At 45.3% G+C, this 24,066-nt stretch overlaps 1 protein-coding gene across 7 annotated transcripts in view; it reads right to left on the reverse strand.

The window, feature by feature from the left end:
• Positions 1-24,066, reverse strand: part of MCF2L2 (MCF.2 cell line derived transforming sequence-like 2) — a 279,331-nt gene that overhangs the window by 157,605 nt on the left and 97,660 nt on the right. For all 7 annotated transcript variants that reach the window (XM_064366851.1, XM_064366850.1, XM_064366853.1 and 4 more), the window contains 5 exons: positions 19,846-19,962; positions 15,041-15,190; positions 8,903-9,027; positions 8,170-8,284; positions 7,282-7,401 (listed from right to left, as the gene is read on the reverse strand). In XM_064366851.1, coding sequence (XP_064222921.1) covers positions 7,282-7,401; positions 8,170-8,284; positions 8,903-9,027; positions 15,041-15,190; positions 19,846-19,962 — 627 coding nt within the window. The remainder of the gene's footprint in view (positions 1-7,281; positions 7,402-8,169; positions 8,285-8,902; positions 9,028-15,040; positions 15,191-19,845; positions 19,963-24,066) is intronic.

Raw genomic sequence — 24,066 nt, forward strand, 5'->3', positions numbered from 1 at the left:
GAGGATTGTAAGCAGCTTGTGCCTGGTTTCCTCCAGACGTCACCTGGCATGCCTTTCCCCTCTGCTGATTTTGCTCAGTACTTTTTCATCATAATAGCTCATAACTCTAATACAGCTGCATGCAGAGTCCTCCCAGCGACTCTTCAAATTTGCACATGGTCCTGGGAGCGCTCTGGACACAAGCTGAGACCTGAAGCCAGGGACAATCCGCAGGGTACTTGGCTGGGAGGTGAGGGAGCGTCTGACAAGTCCTGGTAGCAGGAAGGAGGCCAGTGTGGCTGCACCGAGGGAGCAAGCAGGAAGTGAGCAGCAGCAACCAGAGGAAAGAGGGGGTTCCGTGGGGAGGGCCTCGCTGCCCTCGTGAGCACTGTGGCTTTATTCTCATTGTGAGAGGAAAGGCCCTGGGTTTAGAGGGAGGATCTCGCTCATGTTTTTGAAAGGAGTGCTTCATGTACAGTATCCAGAATAAGAGGAAACACAAGAGACCTGGAGATCCGGCTGCTGCAGGAATCCAGCTGAGAATACGGCTTGCGCCTGACTCAGGGCCCTTCTCCAGACTGCTCTTCCCTGGTGCCTGCAGAGCGGAGCTCCTGGGTCACCTCCTCACAGGGCTTCCCCGGCTACTGTATCTTAAGTCATTACCTACAGCCCAGCACCCACTCACCTACACCCTCTCCCTCACTTTAAATCTTTAACACACTTATCTCTATCTAAACACTATTTTCTTTATTTACTTCAGTGTAGAATTCCTCCCTCCTCCACTCACTCCCACCAACATATAAGTTCCACAGGAGCATTTAGTAGGCATCCAACAAATATTTATCAACAAAATGAATGAATGAGCCAACGGGCTAGATGAGGCAGGGATCTGCTTGGCTGGAACTACTTGATGCGATCTTGACTTTGGCGTCAACACAGACGACGGCCACATTCCAAAAGGTCTCCGGGAGCAGAGAGCCCGCGGGCCCTCCTGCCAGCCACAGTAGGCATCCAGCGCATCGCATCCGCTCTGCTTTAGCTGTTTACAGTAATGTAAGGAGTCACGGCAACTCCAGATGCGTTCAACCTGCCCCTCTTCACCTGCACTGTTTATGGTTTCTGCTATTTCCAAACCCCTCTCCTACCCTCCCACACATTCGCGAAGCCCTCCAGGGCCCATCGCCTCTCAATGCCTTTCAAATTCTGACCCCATCTGCCACCTCCTTGCCACTGTTGGCTCCGGCCTCATGCCTTCTCATGGGGACAGTTGGCCTCGCTGCTTTTCTTCAGGTTCTCCTTCAAATCAGGCTCCAGGTAGCTGACAAAGGAGCAATTCCAACACATCTTATCAAGTTACCTCACTCCCAAGCTTCATGCCATTTCCTGGGCCCCCAGGGTCTTCAGGAGCAAGCTTAAACTTTTGAGCAATGCCAACAGGGCCTCTCATTATCTAGCTCATAGCTGGGTGTGCCTCTTAGCAAGTCCTCCTCCACTTCCTCAACTCCATTCTCTGCTGCAACCAAACTCATGACCCATGTGTTGTTTCCCAAATACTCAGGCAGCTTCAGGCCTCCACGACTTCTCCACCTGCTGCCTGCCTAGAAAGCCCATCCTTCCCTACTCCCCCTCACCCATCCCCTACCACACCCACCCTCCTCTGGGGCCAACTCGATCTGCATCACATTTCAGACTTCACCTTCTCCAGAAAACTTTCTCTGTGTTTCTCTTGATCAGAGCACCTGCTTCATTACGTTGTGACCATTTATCTGCTGCCTGCATGATGTCACAGACCCTCACGGTCCAGAACCAGCTCATATTCAACTGAAAACAGGGCATGGTGCATCTTAGGTACTTACAAATAAATGCTGCACACAACAGAGAGGAGTCATGGCATAGAAAGAAGTGACACAAATCAAGCAGTGGCTAGTCAGAGGACTGAGGCAAAAATACACAGACCACTTGTTCTGAACAGCAGAGGCCCTGGTGCACTGGTTACCTCCCCTAGAAGAAGACTGGAATACTCATTCCCTGGGCAGTAATTTTTATTTATATTTATTTTTGGGATGAAGTTTCGCTCTTGTTGTCCAGGCTGGAGTGCAATGGCGTGATCTCAGCTCACTGCAACCTCCGCCTCCTGGGTTCAAATGATTCTCCTGCCTCAGCCTCCCGTAGCTGGGATTATAGGCATGTGCCACCACGCCTGGCTAATTTTTTGTATTTTTAGTAGAGACGGGGTTTCTCCATGTTGGTCAGGCTGGTCTTGAACTCCCGATCTCAGGTAATCCACCAGCCTCGGCCTCCCAAGCACTGGGATTACAGGTGTAAGCCATCACGCCCGGCCAGTGATTTTTTTATTCTTTGATTCACTGCTGTGCCCTCAGAACTTAAACAGTACCTAGCATGGTAGGAGATGAATAAATGTAGAATGAATGACAGACTTTTCCTAGCACTGCTCAGCTACTGCAGACTGAACCTAGGACACGGTGCATAGCACAGCATGTATCCCTCTACCTCTGTAATACTGATAACAACAGCCAACATTGCCTGAGAGCTTACTACACGCTAGGCACTGTTCTGAATGCTTTACGACTGCTTATTTCCTTAGCTCTTCACAACAAATCCTTTGATACAGGTACTGCTTTACCAAGGGGAAGTGGAGGCACCATGGTCCAAGGTGACCCAGCTACGAAAGAGAAGAGCCAGGCTTCAAACCCAGGAGTCTGGCTCCAGGATCTGGCTCAGACCAACGCACACAGAGAAAAATGGCTGTCCTTGTTCTGCCGCAGCTTAGAGACCTCATTTGGTTGCTTGAACTTGTCTGACTTTAGTCAAATATAGAAACGTGAAACTTGGCAAGAAAGTCTCTGTTGACTTTTTTTTTTTAAGTCCAGCTGCCTAATTTATTAAGAACAGTGCAGAGTTTTCTGGGTCCAGGGAAATTCACCACAGGAAACTTCCAAATTGCCCTGTGGTGATCAGAGCCTGGCCTTCCCCTGGCTTGCAGTATCTCACCCTTCAGAGCTGTCCAGAGGACATTCAAGGTGTTAGAGGAAGGTGTGAGTAACAGGTCCAAATAGGTCGAGGGAAAAACGTCCATAAAGACAACTGAGGAGCAGACTGGATTCAGCCTCATGGCTGGAAGGTCACTATCACAGCAATGAAAGAACAACAACAGTAGTTTCTGGCAACTGACTACTGACCACTGACCACTGACCACACTGCAGGCCAACCACGTTAAGTTCCTACCACGCATCTAACTCATTTAATCTCCACAGGGTCTCTGTGAGGTAGGAATTATTATCTCTGCTTTACAGATGAGGTGACCATATTCAGAAAGACTAAGAAACACGACTAGGGTCATACAGCTGGTAGTTGTTAGAGCCAAGATTCGAATCCATCTCTATCTGGCTCCAAAACCTGTGTTCTTGTCACCTTCCAGCCCACTGGCCTCTCCGCATGTGCTGTGAAATCCTTCCGGTGCCTGCAAAGAAATGTACAGTGAAACCTCCAAATGGAAGCTTATTTTTTTCGTTTCTATAACTCCCACTCAAGATAAATAGCAACAAACTCCCCAAAGTAAAAAACAAAGAGTGAGGGAAAAATGGCTAAAATCTGGTACTCTGATCGCAAGCCCATCTGGGATCTTTTAGATGCTGAAAATTCCAGAAGGCTGGATAGTCAAGTTGCAGCTTAGAAGCTGCAATTCAGAAATCTTTATCAAAGTAGCAGTTTACTTCCCCCCAAGGACTCTGCTGGTGTAACAGATGAGAGACGAGAGTGCCTGCTAGGAGAGAAAACGCCAAGAAAGCGAGTGATGCTACTCTATCAGGAACTCTGGAACAAACCCACAGATAATCCATAGGGGTGGCGTGTGTGTGGGGAGGTGGCCCAGATGAAACAAGAAAGTGTTGAAACTGAATGATGGATACGTGGAGTTCACTGTGCCCACCTATCTGCTTCTGTGTGTGTTTGAAAATTTCACACACGTACACAAAGCCATGACCCTCCAACTAGATGGCATCCTCGGATGTTAGTGGCCTAGGTTCCATGCTTTCTTAGACACAGCACCCTCGTGGGGAGAGGTCAAGGCTGAAACCAGGTGGTTCCTCCACCCCGCCCTGGTCTGTTCCCTGCTGATCCATCAGCAAAGGTCTCAGCATGGCCCCACAGTCAAAACAATGCAGCAAATTCTGCTTTTATGGAAGACCTTCAGTAAGTGGTTGACACCCCTGTTTTTCAAAATCAGGAAGGAACATTCAAAAGACTGCTAAACTCTCAAACTAGAATAAGACAAAAAACAGCCTGAATCAGCATGCGACTGGAGCCCGCTTAGTGAGTTGACTCTGAAGTTACTTGTGAGGATGATGTCATTCTGTGGAATACGGAAACTGACACCATCCCCAGAGCCAGCGCGCGGCCGTGCTGGGAGGGAGCTGGCTTCTTAGTGCTGAGTAAAGGACAAATCCCAAGCAGATATTTCAGACTATGGCCAGACATAGCCTTGTTCCTTTAACACTTTAAAGGACAAATGGTAAGACTAGCCAAGCCACCCGTCTGAGAAGTCTGAGAGAAGAGATATTAAACACAATCTCGGTTATGACGAGACAGCTTTGTTTGATTCACCTAAAGGCAGAAAAACAGGTGTGCTGTATCCTTCAGGAAGCAAGTTTAGAAACCAGGTCTGCAAATCACAGGATGTGACTGGTCTGCAAATCCTACAGGCTCTACCAGGCTGGCAAGTCAAGGTCATCCACGGGGGCTGGCCCGGCTGCTTCGAGAATGTTGCCCATGACAGGTGGGTCATGGCCTCACAGAGCATTCCTGTGTCCCATAACCATAGCTTTCATCCCTAGCTCTGGTCGTCCATTTTTGAAGTATATACCAAGTACCACAAATTCAAGGAGGTGAGCGGAAGACAGAATGTGATGCAGTCACACAGATCCATCACCACTATTCAAAACACAGCTCAGAGCGCCTTCCAAGGGCTTTCTGTTCCACTGAGAATAAAATTCAAATTCCCACAAAAGATCTCAGGGTGCATCAGGACCACCTGGCCTCTGCTCGTCCCCTCATTTCCACCTGGCCCAGCTGCTCTAGCAAAGTTCCTTGAACTCACCAAGCTCATTCCTGCTTTAAGACCTCTGCACCCGCCTTGATGCTATTCCCCAGGTCTTTGCATAATTACACAGATCTCAGATCAAAGGTCGCCTTCTCAGGCCTTTCCGGATCACTTCAGCTAAAGCAGCGTCCGCAGTCACTTTCTATTATAGCTTGTTTTCTTTTTTATATCACTTGCTACTATCTGATGTTATTACTAATTTGATTGCTTTTTAATGAATTGTCTCTCTCCAGTAGAATGTAAGCTCCATGAGGGCAGAGTCTGGACTGTCTGGTTCACCACTGCATCCACACAACCTAATATATATATATGTACACAGACAGACACACACACACACACACACACACATATATATTATGCACACAACCTAGGATAATATATATATACACACACACATATATATATATCCTTCGTATATATATGCTTTCATAGATATATGAAGGCATTTTTATTGAGGCACTTTTTCTTAATAAATGAATAAACAAAAATATATAGTATCTATATTCAGTAAAAAATTCTTTAGAAAAAACTAAAATTGTTAAGATTGGGGCTGTCCTGGAGAATCTAAGACATATAGTCATCATGTTTATGAAGCTCAACTTTTCCATTGTTTGATAAATGTTCCTGATGACTCATATGTCTTGAGCACTAGTTTATCTGTCAAATGATCACTGGTAAGAGAGTGCTCACTAGGGAGGGATGGGATTCTTGAGTGGGGATCTGGATACGCAGGTGGGTTCATGTGTTCATGCGTGTGCATAAGCACCCCCAGCTCAGAATCCACAACCCACAGCTCTTAGTCAGTGTGGCCTTGGGATACTCTGTGTTGTAGCCTTTAGGGGCGTGTGTCTCCAACTGTAATACACAAGTCAATCACCTGGGGATCATCTTAAAATGCAGATTCCAATTCCAGGGTGGGGTCTGAGATTTTATATTTCTAATTAGCGCTCACTCAGGTGACATCTGTGCTGCTGGCCAGAGGCCCACACTTTGAGAAGCAAATCTCTAGTACTGCGAAATTGCCATCTGAGAAACATGCCTTGAGATCAGCTTAGGAAGGAAGTGCTAATCACAGGGGACTTGGTCCCCAAGACACAAATATAGAGAATCTAATTTTAAACAAGCAGAAAGGCACTTCTCTGGAAAGAAATGACTCAGTTTTCTTTTTTTTTTTTTTAAATTTTTGTTTTTTGAGACGGAGTCTTGCTGTCACCCAGCTGGAGTGCAGTGGCATGATCTTGGCTCACTGCAACCTCCGTCGCCCGGTTCAAGCGATTCTCCTGCCTCAGCCTCTTGAGTAGCTGGGACTACAAGTGCGCGCCACCACACCTAGCTAATTTTTTTGTATTTAGTAGGGATGGGGTTTCACCGTGTTGGCCAGGATGGTCTCGATCTCCTGACCTCACGATCCTCCTGTCTCGGCCTCCCAAAGTGCTGGGATTACAGGAGTGAACCACCACACCCGGCCAGTTTTCTTCATTTGTAATACACCAAATTTGTAAACACTTAAATGGAATCATTTCTAAATGCTGACGTATGTGCAGATCTGGGGCACTGTTTAATCCCAGTGTGGGAATTGTAAAGTACATATTCTTTTACAAGTTCCATATTTACAACACTTGGGACATGAGAAAGGAGAAAGCTTGGCCAATTCTGTGTAGCAATGGAACTCATGTGGACCAATTTTCCCCATCTCACCATCTTGCTCCAGGTATAAAACTAGTTGTATTTTTTCTGGTTTCACCTTTGAAAGTTTCTCAAACTTACTACCAACCCCACAACCACCAGTCCCCTAGTCCAGGCTCCAGGAACGAGCTCAAGCTGATTGGTGAGACTCTGAGTTAAATGTTCTGGTGAGTGATGAGCCTGTTGGGACGTTCTCCCACTTGGCTGCTGACCATGTGAGAGGGCAGGGCTGGTCCAGAGTCCTCAGCCTACCTGAGCATCCAACCACAACCATATGCTCTGGTGGCTTTGACAGAACTCTGTGCTGCCCATATTATTCATGGCAGTTGTTAATGTGCGCCTCTCCATGGGATCCTCGGGGGAGAATGGGGTGACTGAAGGGCAGGATTGCGTACTCCTGTGTCCTTTAGCGAGCGTCTGGTAGCGATGACTGGCCATGATCCATCATCGTCCACAGCAGCCCCTTTCCCAGTACACAAAAATGTCAGAAAGCAAACCTGGCTTTTCTCCTCCAGTTTTTTGTGTTCCTTAAGAAGTTGCTCCACGTGCATCACACTGTCTCCAATGCCTGTGAACTCTGCTTGCTCTTCCAGCAAATTATCCAGGGCAATCTTAACCTACGAGACACATTAGAACAGTCCGGAAGTAAACCGACACATACTCACCTGGAGGCATGGCTTGTTATGCTTTGAGACCATGCAAAGCTCCAGAAAGGATTCACGACTTGTATATATGTTTAAAAAGTTTTTTTGCAGTTCACTAACTTTCAAATTAAGTTGAGGTGCAGACACCTATAGCTGGTTTATCAGAACTATATTTAACAGATTATCGATCAAAAAGGAAAATAGCTGGGTCTGATGGCTCATGCCTGTAATCCCAGCACTTTGAGAGGCGAGGCAGGAGGACTGTTTGTGCTTAGAAGTTTGAGAACAGCCTGGGGAGCATAGGGAGACCTCATCTCTGCAAAAATGTAAAAAGAATGATCTGGTGTGGTGGTAGGGCATGCGTGTAGCTCCAGCTACTCAGAAGGCTGAGGTGGGAGGATCGCTTCAGCTCAGAAGATCAACGCTGCAGAAGGCCATGACTGCATCACTGCACTCCAGCCTGAGTAACAGAGCAAGATCTTGTTTCAAAAAAAAAAAAAAGCAAGATAAACCAACACTGAAATGCCATGTACATCAACAGGAAAATGGGATTCTAGAACACTGCTGCTCCGCTGAAAAAGTGAGAAGGGGGCTGGAGGGCAGTCTGTAAAGAAGCAAGGAGATGGGGAGAAAGCTGGATTAGGGAAAAGAGGGAACTCCCATACCAAAGAGGGAGGGCAGACAGAAAACCAGAGGTCACCGAACCGGAGAAGGAAGTTATATTAAACAAGAAAAGAATACCTTACAAAATTCGTGCTCAAAACGCTGCAGCTGTAGGCACTGGTTAAGCTTCAGATGATGCTCGGACCAAAACTGACTAAAGGCTTTTTCTGTTTCATGCAGTTGAACTAACAGCCTTTCAAGAAAGAAGGAGAAAGTGACGTTATGTTAGCATTCATTTCCACCGGCATCCGTAGAGGCCTACGGAGAGGAACCTGCGTCTTCAGTCAGCGTCACCAGTTGTGATCGTCTCCTTACTATGAACATATGTGTCACTTATGCCTTTCTTCGGGCTCAGCGGGGTTTTCACCTTTCATTTCCCAGTCGGGACACCCACAGCACAGGCAGCAACTTCCCTTCAGATGCAGCTGCTGTGTTTTAGAATGTGCTCCGGTGGCCTTACCTTCCTGCCTTCGTTCTTTCTACCTGAGGCTACACGAATATAAAGCACAGCACCAAGTCAAACTGCAATTTGGAAATGAAGCCCAATGCATACTACTATCTCCCTCAAAATCCTAGGATGGGAGCATGTCACATGCATTGAAGAGCGGGGAATGGAGCTCTCATTAAAAGATCTCTGTACGTGGATGCCAGAGGGACATATCTCTTCTCCTTTGCTGTCTAAAATATTTTTCCTCTTCCTTGGCCTGACCAAGACCCAGTATTGGCTGTTCCAATCTGTTCTTGGTTGCTCCAGAATATTTAGGTCTATATATTCCCTCCTGAACAGGCAGATCCCACCTCACGCACTCACCTTTCCATGGCAGCTACATTCTCAAGTTGATTGAGGTTGAGTTTGCTGTTGGGATATTTGGTTGCTGGTTCTCGCACGCATGACAGCAATGTGGCCCCCTGCTTCCCAAGTAATTTCAGCTCATCCTAGAGAATAAAAGTAGTCTCTCTTAGAAAGAATTAGGAAAAACAAGTTCTTGATAGAATTGGGATGAAGAGAATAGATCAGTATATTTTTCATTTAGGAAATTAAATGCTGATGAACTCAAGATGCAGTTTTAAAATTAATCAATTAACTTATCTTGAGAGGTAATGCATCCAAATGATACAAAATTCCAAATATCCAAAAGCCTATACACCAAAAAGAGTATTTTTTTCCTCTTCAAAAGCCACATCTGCTTTTTGTATAGCTCAAGCTATTGTTGTAAATTAAAAGCAAAAGTAGTTAATACAATCTGGTTTTAATCTAAGAGAGTGACCAGAAACAAGCAAATGACAGATATCGAATACTGAATGCTAGAAACTACCAAGCAATAATAACGTAATAACTGCTAGTTGACCATAAAAATACTTCAGTTGGTCTCATCAATAAACACCTGCTTCCCCTTCCACCTGCCAACCAACTGTGGCTTTGTTTAATTACTGAAGTCTGGCAGATATGGGCAGCAATTTCAGTTCAATGTGGAAAGACTCGTACTTCCAAGCCAACTCCATGCTGCTCTTTGAACACAGAGCCTCGGTGCTTTGCAGCTGGGGAAGGCTACTTCCTTCCAGAGCCAACAGCTGTAGCCCTTTCCTTGGACAGTGCAGGTCACCTCTCATTGCCCTGAGCCTTACCCACAAAGCCCAGGGTGCACAACAAAAGTGGCAGTGCCTGACCTAGAATTCTGCGCTTGGGAATTAAGGGTTCGGTTCCCAAGTCACAGGAGGCTGGTTTGGTATGCCCTTGAGCATTAGAATAGGCACACAGCTCTAAAACAAACCAGAAGATCACCTCTGCCCACATGAACACTGAATCACTTCCTCTAGGCCCAGCCACCTGTGTTGTCTCCACACAGCCTAGAGCTCATTCCCTGTGGGAAGAGTTTCACACTTCCCCACTCTGATCACACGTAAGTCCTGTGCCCTCTCAAGCTCATAACTTTGTTCCTGTGTCCCATTCTACTCCAGAATTTCCCCTGGAAGGGTTACACTGCCTACCCATCCTCAAACCTGGCCCTGGTTCTGGCTGATGATGGACCTGGCTTCTCTGAGCTAGCCCTTCAGAGTTCTTTGGATACCTCCTCTGGCCCTGTCCACTCCAAACAGTGGCCCACATTAGCCACGTGGCTGGCGCTCTTGCCTGGGAATCAGGCGTATCTCTTCTTTTCCATTCTCATGTGTCAGCCCTCATTTCTTATCTCATCAATGCTCATTAAATATTTGTAGGTTGGATAAATTAATAACAGCCTAAAAGAAGTCAGGTTGCAAATGAATACAGACAAATTAGATGTGATGGAAAAAATGTCCTCCTGAGTCAGTGTCTTAGCCATTCTCTCAGCCCACCCAATAAAGGGGGTCTTGGCTTTTCCCACTCATTTGCTAAACTGCTGCTGAGTTTCCAGCAGGATTCTGGCATTATCCATGTATATATCCATATCCATATATATGAACGTATACACACACACACACACACACACACATCCGTTTGTGATGAAGAGTCGGGAAGAAAGGTAGAGAGGCTAAAGGAGAAGCGCCATATTGGTACGGCAGAAGGAGACGCTGAAGGGGGAAGCTGGGAAGAAGGATATACCCAAAGTGTGGCAGAGCCTGAGGAAAGTGTGTGAGGCAGGAAAGGTGAATCTTCACCAGTGATGTCACACACCGCAAATCCCCCTCACACTGTTTAAAAAGGCTACGAGCAGGAATCGTGGCCTGGTTACTGCTTTGGTATTCAACCAACATGGTCAACTTGAGCAGGGTTACAAAAGTCTTCCCGGAACTCAGAGGGAAAGATGGAGCAACCACGGTACTTGAAAAGGGGAAGGGGAAGTTGCTCAGCCTAAAAATGGAGCTTCAGTTTCCATGGGAAGAAAATCATCTTTCTGGGTATTTAATTTTTTTACTATCTGCACTCAGGCTGGAGGAGGAACTCAGGGCACTGTCATCCAGAACACGTGTATCAGTTGACGCTCCCTTTCGGAGAGTCTCCTTTCTCTGTGCAGACAGGGTCCTGCTGGTGGCAGGGTGAGGACTGTTGTAAACTGAGAGGCAGCTCACTGCCTTCCAAAGTTGCCTTTCCTCAGAAAACGGGAGCCGTACCACCACCTCGGTCAGGATCCAACTGGCAGAAGAGGTCGCGGTGCCTGTGCACATGTGCTCTGAGCACTTGCTGGTACTCTCAACACGTGGAAAGGCACACAGCAGGAATGACAGCCAGCTGAGTCCTGTCTGCTTGCCTCATTCTTCAGGAGCTGAGCTCTCCCAGGGAAGGCTAAAGCTGCTTGGGTTTACCAGACTTGCTTTTCCTTTCTGTTCCTCAGATGAGAGTGAAATCACAAAGAAAATGAGGTTTCAAATCTTAGCATGAAGCCCAACTGCCCACAATTTGACTGGACAGAAGATAAGACCTACTGAAGTTGGGAGCACTCTCTGATTGTAAGATACATGAAGGCCCAAACCGTGGCTCCGGCTGGGAGAAAGTTTAGGTTTCCAGGGAAGAGCCTTCTTTAAAGCCATCAGTTTGCTTAAAAGTTTGACACGATTGTTCCACTGTGGATGTTTTGAGATTTTTTTCTGTGTGAACAGACTGGCTTAATATACTGAAGGGCCAAAAGAAAAGAGGTTCTATTGGAAGATTATTTTGAACAAAATAGTAACAACCCCCTAGAGAAATGGCAAGTGAGGCTGAAAACCTCTCCAACTCAATGGCTCTCCTATTGTTTGATTGTAGAGGCGACTACACGCATATTCCTAAGATAAGGGATCTCAAAGATCCCAGGAGAAAGGAGGTCAAGAAATCAAGCCAAATCCCCTAAATTGTGCTAGCTGGTTAGGAAAAAACCCTCCCCAGGCTGGGAGAAAACGGTAAATCACGCCCTACAACTTTTATAGATCCTTAAATAGATATGAAAGTTCTCTGTACTGAACAAGGAATCTTATAACAGTTTTTCACTTTCCAGCTGGAAAAAAAAATATTCAATGACATACAGAATCTGATTAAAAGCTAGGTAAAAGACCAATAAGAGGAAAATAAAATATGTATAAATAACCACAAAACCAAGTTATTAATACAAGTTTAAACAGTATCTCTTTTTTGCTAATATAAACCATTTCTCTCTTTAAGGCATTTTTGGATGAGAAAGAGGAAGAATGCAACTCTTGTTTAATGATTTTGGTATTCTTGCTTCTAAGCTACAAGATAAGGAACAAAGAAATCAAATTTGCGTTAGTCCAATAATCAGTAATCATAAAAAGGCCTTAAGAAATGCTCTGTTTTTTTTTTTTTTAGATGGAGTTTCACTCTTGTTGCCCAGGCTGGAGTGCAGTGGCATGATCTAGGCTCACTGCAACCTCTGCCTCCCAGGTTCAAGCCATTCTCCTGCCTCAGCCTCCCGAGCAGCTGGGATTACAGGCACCAGCCATCACACCTAGCTAATTTCTGTATTTTTAGTAGAGATGGGTTTTCACCATGTTGGCCAGGCTGGTCACAAACTCCTAACCTCAGGTGATCTATCCGACTTGGCTTCCCAAAGTGCTGGGATTACAGGCATGAGCCACCACGCCCAGCCTGTATTATCTTTTAAAGGATGTTAATTAATATTACTTGGTAAAATAAGGACGATAATATTTTTAAATCCAAATTCACTTAATATTCTTCATCGAGGTAAAGACTTGGACAAATTAAATTGCTTTGGGAATTTTGTCTTAAAATAATTTGAGGTCTTCACCATGACTTTAGGGCAGCATGGAATATAAATGCAAGCGTTTCTTTTACTAAATGGCCAATTAAATGGAACTTCTAATTTCCTTTCATTTGTCTTACAGGTTGGATGGGGGTGTTTAACCAAATTAATGTAATTAGAGTATAAATGTCAAATAATACTTTTAACTATGTGGGCTCCAAGGCTACTCCACCCCATGATCTGAGAGAAGGCTGAGCCTCCTTTGCTCAGAGCGGCCTGTTTCACTTCTGAGAGCACCTGGTTAGCACGTATAAGGAAATCCTCTTACTCCATCTTGGAAACTGGTTCTCTCCCACCTCCTTACCTGTGCAAACTCTGCCTGTGTAGAGAAACTAGAGAACACCCACTCATCTGCCCTCCCTGTCCCCACTCCTCTGCCCTGCCCACCAGCACATACAGCAAGACCTGACTGGCTGGTTTTTACCCCCTCAGTTATGTGTCCTTATCTAAAATCCAAACTTTGCAACCTTTCCTCCAGAGACCCTCCTGACTGAGCACTGTCATTTCAGTGTTTCTGCGCTTCGACCTCTCCACGCCCCTCTTGGGCAGAGGCAAAGAACGCACTGTGCTCACGAGCCCTAGGCAAGGAGCTCAGTTTCACTGTCCCTGCCGCGCTGGGCATCCTCCCATCACACCCGCTCGCACCAACGGGACACTCTGCAGACTCCTTTAGGTCAGTGACCACCTTTTGGCCCGTGCAACCGCAAATCCTTCCTCGCACACTTCACAGAGGCACCTAGACCTGCTGTCTGTAACTCGCGCCTCCCAGGAATCATGTGATGTGAACTCAGCCAGTAGGTTTGGAAAAGCAAAGGCCAAGCGTCTCAGAGGCATTTTCAGGGAAAATTTTCAGGATGTCGTCAGTCCAGATATTTTGATTACTCATACTCACAGTAATCTTTGGAATATATTTCTCTCTTTCCTTTTGTTTGATTGTTTGTTTGTTTGAGATGGAGTCTTGCTCTGTCACCCAGGACGGAGTGCAGTGGAGAAATCTTGGCTCACTGCAACTTCTGCCTCCCATGTTCAAATGATTCTCTCACCTCAGCCTCCTGAGTAACCAGGATTACAGGCACCTGCCATCATGCCCGGCAAATTTTTGTATTTTTAGTAGAGATGAGTTTTCACCATGTTGGTCAGGCTAGCCTTGAACTCCTGACCTAAGGTGATCCACCTGCCTTGGCCTCCCAAAGTGCCAGGATTACAGGCATGAGCCACCATGCCTGGCCATCTCTTTTTTGAATAACAACCTCCTTAAGGACTGAATTTAACACTGTTCTCTGGCACATGGAAACATTAATTTGCCTCAATTACTAGACTCTGAGACCCTCCTAACGAGACTATGTGTTCCTTGAGGTTGCATTTTTGGTTTGCCTGGCAAGTAGTGGGGGGTGCTCAATAAATGTTGAATAAATGAACAAATCAACCATCTACCAAAGCATTTTCACAGATTTTTGGTCACAGATACAACAGTTCAACTCTTCCCACACTGGGACACATACTGACTGTGCAATCCTCGTTTTGCTGCCCTATTGAAAACTGGGCTTCTGTGAAATAATGGATTCGGTCTGTTTGTGCTTCTCAAGGTAGAAAGGTACCGACACTCATCCAGCGAGAAGCCCCAGGAAATCTCCCTGTATTGCATGACTGAAGGAACCTGCCAAGCTCCGTTTTCTCAGCAGGTTCTGACGTGCTTTTCTGAATCATCTAATAGGTGCCTCTCCTTAAACCCAGATCGGGGCACCTTCCATAGTCCTTCTTCTCAAATTCGTCCCCAAATAAAAAGACACACTCCTGAGAAAGTTAAACAATAAGTCAGCTTATTAGTCTGCCCCAAAACTTTACAACCACTGCTGGAAAGCTTATACTTGAAAAGCCAGCCCCTGCCCCCTGCAATTTCAGCACGTTCTGTCTTGCTCTGTTCTGAGCAGGATCACGGGAGTGCAACCCTTAGAAGGGTGCTCAGGTGCCTCAGCTCACCAGGACAAAGCTGGAAAAGCCCTTCCCTGTGCTTCTTCATGCACCACCCAGTCTCAAGAGACTTCTTTCATTACAAACTGCCTGTCTGGAAGGTTTAAGATGGCCAGTGGCTTCCAAGTCACTGAAGAAGAAGGAAAACGAGGGCTGCACTGTTAATTCTGCTCCCAGCTCTCTCCAAGACGCAGGCATACCTGCTGGCACAGACGCTGGCCTCTGAGAGGCCACTGGCCACTCACCTGCAGCTTGTCCCGCTGCCTCGTGTGGGACATGAGAAGGTCTTCCGTGGATAGCATGCTTCTAGGCAGCTCTGTTGTGCCCAGGGAGGCCCCGAACGTCTGCAGCATCTGGACAGTGGTCTTCAAGGTCAAGGCAAAGTTTTCGATGGCCTGGAAGGCCAGACAATTATAACAATGTGGAGAGATTAACATTCACCAACATACTCTCTCGATGGAAAGACAGGTGATAAAATTAGTGAATAATCACCTCACCTTGGAAATGGTATAGAGGACCTGATCCTGATAGGGAGATTTATAGAAAGACCCCAGTCTTAGTCTCAGCACTGCTAACTAGTTAACCAAATGACTTTGGATTTACACTGAACATCAGTTTGTTCATCTATAAAATAAAGTGATTGAACCACCTGATCTTTAAGATTCCTTTGAGTTCTAACTTTGAGTCTCTCGTTCAAAGAGCTGACACCCAGAAAATGCACTGTCATACAGAAAAGAATCTACACGTCTCACATATAAAACAATATGTACCGTATATGTGTTGTTACGTTATTCCTAGTTATATATACAGGCAAACTTCAAAGATATTATGGGTTTCGCTCTAGGCCATGGCAACAGAGCCAATTACAAGACAGTCAGTCACACAACTTCCTCTGTGTCCCACGGCAGATGGAAGTTATATTTACACTATAGTCTATTAAGTGTGCAATAGCATTATGTCTAAAAAATGCACATACCTTAATTTTTTTTTTTTTTTTTGAGACGGAGTTTCACTCTTGTTACCCAGGCTGGAGTGCAATGGCGCAATCTCAGCTCACCGCAACCTCCGCCTCTGGGTTCAAGCAATTCTCTTGCCTCAGCCTCCTGAGTATCTGGGATTACAGGCACACGCCATCACACCTGGCTAATTTTTTATTTTTAGTAGAGACAGAGTTTCACCATGTTGATCAGACTGGTCTCAAACTCCTGACCTCGTGATCCCCCGCCTTGGCCTCCTAAAGTGCTGGGATTACAGGTGTGAGCCACTGTGCCCTGCCCACTTCAAACTTTTCTTCTGCAGCTTCCTCACTCTCTCAACCTCAATAGAATTGAAGAGAGTTAGGGCCTTGCTCTGGATTAAGCTTTGGCTTAAGGAAATTTTGTGGCTGGTTTGATCTTCCATCCAGGCCCAGGCTACTAAAACTTCTCTGTATCAGCAAGAAGGCGATTTTGCTTTCTTACCATTCATGTATTCACTGGAGTAGCATTTTTAATTTCCTTCAAGAACTTTTCCTTTGAATTCACCACTAGGCTAACTGGCTAGGCTAAGAGGCCTGGCTTTCTGCCTGTCTCAGCTTTTAACATGCCTTCCTCATTAAGCTTAATCGTTTCAATCTTTTGATTTAAAGTGAGAGACAAACCGTTCTTCCCTTCACTAGGACATTTACAGGCCATTGTAGGGTAATTACTTGGCCCAATTTCAATACTGTTCTTTCTTAGAGAATAGGGAGGCCCAAGGTGAGGGGGAGAGACAGGTGATGGCCAGTTGGTGGAGCAGTCAGAACACACACAACACATATCCACTAAGTTCACTGTCTCAGGTGGGTGCAGTTTTTGGCACCCCAATTCAACAGTAACATCAAAGATTGCTGATCACAGACCACTGTTACAAATACAATAACTGGCTGGGCACAGTGGCTCATGCCTGGAATCTCAGCACTTTGGGAGGCTGAGGCAGGAGGATCACTTGAGGTCAGGAGTTCAAGACCAGCCTGGCCAACATGGTGAAACCCCCATCTCTACTGAAAATACAAAAATTAGTCGGGCATGGTGGTGTGTGCCTGTAATCCCAGCTACTCGGGAGGCTGAGGTTGCAGTGAGCCAAGATTGCACCACTGCACTCCAGCCTGGGTGACAGAGCAAGACTCTGTCTCAAAAAAGAAATAAAGAAAAAACAAATAAAACAATAATTATAAACTTAGAAATATTGCAAGAATTGCCAAAATTTGTCAGAGAGGCACGAAGTGAGCACATACTGTTGGGAAAATGGTGTTGATAGACTTGTTCAACACAAAGTTACCACAAAACTTCAATTTTTAAAAATTGCAGTATCTGCAAAGCCTACTAATGTGAAGCATAATAAGATGAGATATGACTGTAAGTGTGTGTGTATAAAACATATACACAGAACACGTAACAGGCATGTAAAGAGTATCTCTGGGCTTTCAATACTAGTTGTATTTTTAAAGTTCACTGTAAAATGTTTGGCACAAGCACAACCACAAGCCATGGCTAGTAACTAGGCCAAGGATGGCCTATAACAAAAACACCTTTGTAAGGTCTTTTAGGCTGGCTGACTGTGCCATGGACTGCATGGTAACCTCTGTGACCTGCACGTACACCTCCAGATGGGTTCCTTAAAATAGAAAGTCTGAAGTAACTGGAAAACCACAAAAGGGAGAAGAATGACTAATCCCTGCAGTGCCTAATTAACTCTGAGACATTCTTATATTATTCCCAATTCCAGCCTCAACTGATAAGGCAACTGGACTTTGTAACCAAACTTGCTCAACTGATAGGTCAACCTTGTGACTCCAGACCCTACAACCCCCTCTCAGCTTGCAAAAACTGCCCTGAACTGTAACTTCTGTAACTTTCCACTGCCTATCCCAAACCCATAAAACCAACTCCTATCCCACCGCCCTCTGCTGACTCTCTTTTTGGACTCAGCCCACCTGCACCCAGGTGAATAAACAGCCATGTTGCTCACACAAAGCCTGTTTGGGGTGGGGGGGTGTCTCTTCATTCAGAGCGCGTGTAACAACTTTAACCTGGGTAATTTAAAAGCAACGGAAATTGATTTCTCACAGTTCTGGCAGTTGGGAAGTTCAAGATCAAGACCCCAGCAGATCTGGTATCTGGTGGAGGTCTGCTCCTCATAAAGGTTGCCTTCTGCACCCTCATGGGGGAGAAGGGGTATGACAGCTCCCTTCAACTTCTGTTGCAAGGGCACCAACTCCATTTATTTTATTTTATTTTATTTTTTGAGACGGAGTTTCGCTCTTGTTACCCAGGCTGGAGTGCAATGGCGTGATCTTGGCTCACCACAACCTCCACCGCCTGGGTTCAGGCAATTCTCCTGCCTCAGCCTCCCGAGTAGCTGGGATTACAGGCACGCACCACCATACCCAGCTAATTTTTTGTATTTTTAGTAGAGACAGGGTTTCACCATGTTGACCAGGATGGTCTCGATCTCTTGACCTCGTGATCCACCCGCCTCGGCCTCCCAAAGTGCTGAGATTACAGGCGTGAGCCACTGTGCCCAGCCCAACTCCATTTATGATGCCAGCCTTCATGACTTAATATGTCTCAAAAGGCCCCCCTCTAAATGCCATCACATTGGGTACCAACACGTGAATTTTGAGGGGACATCAGCATTCAAGCCATGACAATGAGTTTTTATCTCACCGTTTCCTCAATATTACTGAAACTTCTAACCCAGTATAACAATCACCAATATCAGTAGGTAGGAAAAAGTAAAATACTACATTTCGAGTACTTTCACAGACAATATATCACTTATTCCCCACATCAAACTTTCGGGAGGCTTTTGTCAGTCCAGGGTTTCTCAGCATTGGCTATTCACATTTTGGGCCAGGTGGGTCTTTGCTGTGGGAGGCTGTCTTGAGCATTGTAAGGTGTTCAGCAGACCCCCTGACCCCTACCCACTAGATACCAGTTATAACTACCCCTCGACTAAGTTATGACTACAAAAAATGTCTAAAGATATTGACAAATGTAGGGGGCAGGCAAAATTATCTCCAGTCAAGAAATGCTGTGTTAGTCCCATTTTAACAGAGGAAGAAACAAGCTCAGAAATACTTAGTAACTCACCTGACATCAGACAATATGTCATTGTGACAATTTTTTTTTTTTTTTTTTGAGATGGAGTCTCACTCTGTTGCCCAGGCTGGGGTGCAATGGCACGATCTCGGCTCACTGCAACCGCCGCCTCCTGGTTTCAAGCAATCATCCTGTCTCAGTCTCCTGAGTAGCTGGGACTACAGGCACCCACCACCACACCTGGCTAATTTTTTGCATTTTTAGTAGAGACGGGATTTTGCCATGTTGACCAGGATGGTTTCAACCTACTGACCTCGGGATCTGCCCACCTCGGCCTCCCAAAGTGCTGGGATTACAGGCATGAGCCACCGTGCCCAGCCAATTTTTTAAAATTAATTTCAACTTTGATTTTAGATTCGGGGGTACATGTGCAGGTTTGTTACATGGATATGTTGCATGATGCCGAGGTCTGGGGCACAGCTGATCCTGTCACCCAGGGAGTGAGCATAGCACCCAACAGTTTTACAACCCTTGTCCCCTTCTCACCTTCTCACCTACGGTAGCCCCGAGGGGTGACAATATTTAAATGTGGTTCTTCTGACTTCATCGGTGTCAATATGTCTGTACACCAGAGTCATCTGGGGAGTTTTGTGGCATGTTAATGTCTAAGACCCATCCCAGATGAAGTAAATTAATTTCTCTGAAGTATAACAGGGTACTGGTGTTTCTGGAACCTTCCCAGGTGCATTCAAAGGTAAGTGTCCCCAAACCCCCGCCAGGAGATGCAGGGGTAAGGTGGTCAACATGAGAAACCATAGCCTTTGTCCCTTCCACGCTCCTTCTTCCCTAGACTGTGGCTGAGAAATTCCAGCCATCCCAAGGTCAGGCAGTGTCAGGTTGACCTCCCAGCAGCTGATCTCTAACTGCCCCACCCTATCTTCTGGAAAACAAGGAGAGACAGTGAAAAGCACACATAAGCTGGTACTCACAGTGCGGTGATTCACCCACTGACTGTGGCGATATTCCAAAGTCCCCCCTAATTCCCGGGTCAGTTGGCTTTTGTCGATGTAGTCATGAAGGTCAGAGACAGAGTTTAACAAGATGATCTGTAAGGTAAAAATTTAATTAAATGTATTCCTCATTGATCATTAAATAATAGCTCATTTAGATTCTATTCTTATCATAATTATATTTTATATTCTATTATTATTTAAATGATACCTCAACTTTGCCTTATCAGGCATTTATATTTAAAAATGGTTACAGCCAAGCACAGTGGGTCATGTTTGTAATCTCAGCACTTTGGAAAGCTGAGGTGGGAGAATCATTTGAGGCCTGGAATTTGAGACAAGTCAGAGCAACATAACAAGACTCCATCACTAGAAAAATAAAAAAAACTAGCCGGGCATGGTGGCCTGCACCTGTGGCCCCAGCTACTGGGGAGGCTGAGGCAGGAGGATTGCTTGAGCCTGGGAGGTTAATGCTGCAGTGAGCGGTGATGGCACCATGGCCACTCCAGCCTGGGTGACAGAACAAGACCCTACCTCGAAAGAAAAACAAATTACTATATCCAGCAGGGAAATATTTTAAAGTTTCTCTCCAGTTTTCCCTTTTGAATGAGAAATACCCAAATGTTGTATATCCTGTGATGGAATGTTGGCTTGGCTCAGGGAGCGCAGTTCCAGGCTACCTAGAAGCCAGGTTTCGCTTTATGTGAATTTTTAGTCAAAAGTTCCCAAACTAAGGTACACTCTTCAGCCACCAAAATGAAGTATTGTGCTATGGCCTGAAAACCTGCCATGAGAAGCCCAATCAAAGGTGGTCAAGTAAATATCAAAATAAAATTGGAACACAGGGAAACACACAGAGCATGCATTGAAAAGATTCACTACACTGATGCACCTCCATGAAGAATGTCGATGTGCCCCTACATTAGCTTGCACAGAGGGGATCTGGAGGTAACAGGGAGTTGGTTTTATAAACGAGCAATTCAACCCATGAGCGAACACCCAGAGGGATGCATCCAGAGGAAGCTGACGCATCCCAAACTGCTCCCTTGCTTTGCATGCAGAAACTCCAGTAAAGGCTCTGGCCTCTGCCTCCTTCTACTGCCTCCTGACCAAAGCTGGTGTGCCCCCAGGGGCCCATGTGGTGTGAGGTGAGCTCCACTTCTGGGATGTGTGAATATAATAAACTTCTTCCTTCCAAACCTGGTTTCTCCTGTGGCTCCACCGACTTTATCATACATGCATATTCTTAGAACAATTGTTATAAGCTAAAAATGTCTTGTTTTTTTTTCCTTTTCTGTATATATTTGTGTTCTTATCTATAGATGCTTAAAACTGTTTTTTCAAAGAAATACATGATCTTTTAACTGCACAAGAAGAATTTCCTGTATTCTGACACAAACTCCATTTTAAGTAACCAATTTCCACGATCATAGCCTCTTTAGGGGGTCTGCAAGACTGCCTTGGTGACTTCACATTGATAGTTTTGTGAGGCTGCTACGAGTTCCAGAATAGGGAAGTGCCTGGCCAGCAACAGGGACTCAGAAAGCATTTGCTGGGAGGCCAAGGTGAGAGGATCACTTGAGCCCAGGAGGTTGAGGCTGCAGCGAGTCATGATGGTGCCACTGCACTCCAGCCTGGGTGACGGAGCAAGACTGTCTCAAACAAACAAAATGAAAACCATTTACTACATCAAAGTACTTCCCCTCCATACCTAGAGGTAGAGGGAGGCTGTCACTTGACTACAATTACATCCCTGGCCCACCTGATTCCTGTACCAGTCATGTAAAATAAACTCCTTTACTCTGCTACCCGTGAAAATATAATCATCTAACTATAAATGAGCAGGAAGATGTAATAATAAGGAGGCCAGGAAGCTCCAAAGTAAAGTGCTAATATCACAACCACGTTTTAAAAATAAAGAAGATAAACTGACAATTTGAACTGTCATTAAGAAGGCAACACATATTTTCAAGATAGATTTCATCGAGCCTGGTAACTTCAGACTCTGCCATTCTGGAGCATCAGCACTACCAGGGAGTGTGACCTCGTGCGTCAGGTGAAATGGTAACTTACAGGGTAAACCTGCACTCAAGAATGCCCTACTCGGCGTACCCAGGGTTTGGGTGACTGAGAGCTTTTTCAAAAGTTGATTTTGGCCGGGCACAGTGGCTCATGCCCGTAATCCCAGCACTTTGGGAGGCTGAGGTGGCGGATCATGAGGTCAAGAGTTCTAGACCAGCCTAGCCAACATGGCAAAACCCCATCCCTACTAAAACTACAAAATTATCTGGGCGTGGTGGTATGCCTGTAATCCTGGCTACTCAGGAGGCTGAGGCAGGAGAATCACTTTAACCCAGGGGGCAGAGGTCGCAGTGAGTTGAGATCGTGCCATTGCACTCCAGCCTGGGCAATAAGAGCAAAAACTCCGTCTCAAAAGGAAAAAAAAAAAGGTTGATTTTAAGTTTAAAATCAAAAGCAGGACAGGTAGGGAATTAACATACACTACCACAAATAGAAGCAGCTGAAGTCAGAGTATGGAGATAAAGTAGTCCCTTCACAGTGCAGACGCGCCCTGTGAAAAGGAGGGCAGAAGGCACAAATGTGCCTGTGTACATACGAGCACGCCTAGATCACATGTATAATACATACAAAACACATGTGTTTAATATGCCATCAGGGAAATATGTATGACACTTGGCCAAATGCTCAGTTTAAACTCCAGATGTTTTTGAGTGGCAAGAAGAATTGATGAGTCTTCATTTCCGAAGGTGAGGCAAACTCATAACGATGACAAGTCACTGGCTGCTTGTCGGTCACCATCTCTTCCCAAACATCAACTGTTACTGAAGTTAGGAAAACTGAGCAAGGAACTCAGGCCTCACATTTTCCTTAAACACACAAGGATTTCAAAATGAGTATTAACAACAGAATGGGAAATCCATTTTGAGTTTGGCTTATCCCCAAAGTATGAAAGAAAGGATTTTCAGAAATTTAATTATTAATATAAGATGGAACCAAAACAAGAAAAATAAAAGCAAGAAAGGAGAGAGAAAAATCCCTTGTCTAAGATGGTAAGTCTTCACTGAGATAGGTTAAATATTCTTTCAGAGTATGTATGTATGTATGTATTGAGACAAGGTCTTGCTCTGTCACCCAGGTTGGAGTGCAGCAGTGCAATCTCAGCTCACTGCAGCCTCTGCCTCCTGGGTTCAAGCGATTCTCCTGCCTCAGCCCCCCAAGTAGCTGGGACTACAGGTGCACACCACCATGCCCAATTAATTTTTGCATTTTTAGTAGAGATGGGGTTTTGCCATGTTGGCCAGGCTGGTCTTGAACTCCTGACCTCAGATGATCTACCCATCTTGGCCTCTTAAAGTGTTGGAATTACAGGTGTGAGCCACCACACCCAGCCTTCTTTCAGAGTAATTTTAATTAAAGCTAATATTTTGTTTATTTTGAATAGATAATATTTATAGATAGTAATAAATTTGAACAGAAAAAGTCTATCTAAATAGAAAAATCTTCCCACCTCCCACTTAGCCCCAGCCATCTAGGTGGATATCCAGAAGGCAAACACTTTTAACCAGGTTTCGTGTATCTTGTGTATCCTTCTCAAAATGATCAATGCACAATCATACATACAGACCTCTTATTTCACCCAAATGGGAACCTACTGGACATACGGTTCTCCCCTCGACTTTACCCTCACTTAAATATACATCTTACATGGGCTGAAATTTAAGGTATCAGTATGAACTTACGATTTCTAGAATATTTGTAATTACAAATATGTACATGTGTATGTGCATGTACATGCATATATTTACAGCTTCTGTCTGCTGAAGGAGCCTGAAAACAAAGATACCAAGTAGAAAAAGCACATCTTGCATCCAGATCGTGGACTCTGATACTATTCAACACCAAAAGGAGCCAGGGCTCTGGAGAGAAATGGCCAGTAACACAGCTGCATCACAGCATGCAGGAGGGGCCTAGATGATCACATCCGGCCAGAACTAAGGAAGTGCTAAAAAAAAAAAAAAAAAAAAAAAAAAAACCATGATAGAGACACGTCACAAGGACACAGAAGTCAGCCTGAGGGGTTTCCCACTGGCCAAATCTGGGACAGCTGGAGCACCACAATAATTAAGAACAGCAGGGTCAGGTGCGGTGACTCATGCCTGTAATCCCAGCACTTTGGGA

Source organism: Aotus nancymaae, unplaced genomic scaffold, assembly GCF_030222135.1.
Source record: "Aotus nancymaae isolate 86718 unplaced genomic scaffold, 86718_ANA_hifiasm-v0.15.2.pri h1tg000067l, whole genome shotgun sequence".
NCBI classification, from domain to species: Eukaryota; Metazoa; Chordata; class Mammalia; order Primates; family Aotidae; genus Aotus; species Aotus nancymaae.